This window comes from Miscanthus floridulus, chromosome 17, assembly GCF_019320115.1.
Source record: "Miscanthus floridulus cultivar M001 chromosome 17, ASM1932011v1, whole genome shotgun sequence".
Lineage (NCBI taxonomy): Eukaryota > Viridiplantae > Streptophyta > Magnoliopsida > Poales > Poaceae > Miscanthus > Miscanthus floridulus.
This window is the reverse complement of record NC_089596.1, coordinates 21951423-21953721: the sequence shown is the minus strand read 5'-3', so window position 1 is coordinate 21953721 and position 2299 is coordinate 21951423. Positions and strand designations below refer to the sequence as shown.

Below are 2299 nucleotides of genomic sequence, written 5' to 3'. Positions count from 1 at the left end.
TTTGTCTTGGCTCTCTTGTCGTCGACTGAAAAAGTTGTTCTCTCCCTGTCTCTGTCTCTAGTTACTATTTTTAGGGTGTGTTTAGTTGGTCAGAATTTAGATGCGTAAAGTTTGCGTAGTGCCAGATTTCTTACTGTAGCATTTCGTTTGTATTTAGTAATAATTGTCTAACCATTGACTAATTAGGTTCAAAATGTTCATCTCGCAAAGTACAACTAAACTGTGCAATTAATTTTTAATTTCGTCTACTCACCACAAATTTGATGTGACATAAAATCTTCTTTTTCATAGTATCAAAGTTGGGAACTAAACAAGGACTTAATTGTCTTGGCTCTCTTGTCGTCGACTGGAAAAGTTGTCTGCCTGCTCTCTCTCTCTGTCGCTGGTTACTATTTTTAATTGTCTTGGCCCGCGGACTTTTCAGCTTGCTCCGATCTCTGCCTGCAGTATTTTTTCAGCCACAGTACACAACAAATCAGCCAGCACAGCTGCTTTCAGCCATCGCTTGACAGCCAAGCCAACCGAAGATCCAGCTGCAAGGGGCGTGAACCGAAGATCCAGCTGCTGCGCGGCTTCCTCGACCAGTCTGGTTTTCTCCTGCTACAGCTACAGGGCTCAGACCAAGAACAGGCGGTGAATCTAGGTGAGCCCACCTTTACCTTGCTTTCAATTTCAACACAAAAATGAGCCCCGCTTACTACTAGTCTTTTTAATGCAAGCTGCTGCGTGCAGGAGCCACCAATCGATATTGCAAGCATGGAGCTGGCGGTGAGGGCGATGGGGAGCCTGCTCCCCAAGCTGTGCGAGCTGCTCAAGGAGGAGTACGGCCTGCAGAAGGGCGTGAAGAAGAAGGTCCAGAATCTCTCACGGGAGCTCGAGGCTGCGCACGCCGTCCTCCGCGAGATCAGCGACATGCCACCGGACCAGCTCAACGCGCTGGTCAGGCTCTGGGCGCGTGATGTCAGGGAGGCGTCCTACGACATGGAGGACATCATCGACGCATTTCTGGTGCACGTCGATGCCCCTGAGCCTGCTACTGAGACACACAAGCTCCGCCGCCTCAGGAAAAAGGTGAGCAGCCTGTTCAAGAAGAGCAAGGCTCGCCGCAACATCTCTAGCCAGATCCAAGAAATCTACAAGAAGCTTGCGGAGTTGGCAGCAAGACGTGACCGGTACAAAACACCCGACAGCGTTGTCACCAAGCCAGCAACGACCATCGACCCTCGCATCTTGAATCTGTACAAGAGTGCAACAGAGCTCGTTGGCATTGAGGGACCAAAGGATGAGCTCATAGATATGCTGTCCCTAGGGGATGACGGCGGTGATGCGTCTGGTCCTAAGAAGACGAAGATAGTCTCTGTTGTTGGATTTGGAGGACTGGGCAAGACTACTCTTGCAAAAGCTGTCTATGACCAGCTTAAACCGCGGTTCAAGTGGGGGGCTTTTATTCCAGTGGGTCGAAACCCTGACATCAAGAAAGTCCTTAGAGACATTCTTGTTGGCCTTGATAAGGACAAGTTCATGAATTTGAATATGACCATGTTGGATGAAAAGCAACTCATGGACGAACTCAAGGAATTCGCATCTTGAATCTTATCTCTTATTTGTTGCTTTACTCGTTAGGCTTAATCTAGATGGATTATGGACTCGTAGAGTGGTGTAATGGTTTGCACACCTATGATATATATTACTTGTACTCATCCGAATAGATATTTGTATCCGATATTCTTCGAATTCGATTCATACCGTATTCGATACTCATTATTCATATCCGTAACCTACTCATTATTCGTATCCGTAACTGAGACAATCCGTATTCATATATGTATCCGGTAGCTATCCATGTCTGAATCCGAATCCAAACATATATAAATATGAAATATGAAAATAAATATGATATCAGTGATATCCGTTCGTATCCGATCTGTTTTCATCCCTATGCAGGTGGATGGGCAAGCGTATGTAGGTTATATAACATCTATTTTTATAGACCTTTTTATAAGCACTACATCTCGCATTTAACTATAATATGGACTCTTTTTATAAGCACTATATCTCACAGTTGACTAGATGACTCTCACGTCTTGTCTGGGTGATTTTTTATAAGCACTACATCTCGCATTTAACTATAATATGGACTCTTTTTATAAGCACTGTATCTCACAGTTAACTGGATCACTCTCACGTCTTGTCTGGGTCATTTTTTATAAGCACTACATCTCATATTTAACTATAATATGAACTCTTTTATAAGCACTAGCACTATATCTCACAGTTAACTGGATCACTCTTACATCTT

The 2299-nt window shown here is 44.4% G+C and overlaps 1 protein-coding gene across 1 annotated transcript; it reads left to right on the top strand.

Moving 5' to 3' along the window:
• The first annotated feature begins 454 nt into the window (after window positions 1–454).
• LOC136519000 (disease resistance protein Pik-2-like) lies at window positions 455–1739 on the top strand. Its single transcript, XM_066512672.1, has 2 exons — window positions 455–643; window positions 733–1739. Exon 2 carries the CDS (start codon window positions 757–759, stop codon window positions 1588–1590), a length of 834 nt encoding a protein of 277 aa, XP_066368769.1. The 5' UTR covers window positions 455–643; window positions 733–756; the 3' UTR covers window positions 1591–1739.
• Window positions 1740–2299: the final 560 nt, after the last annotated feature.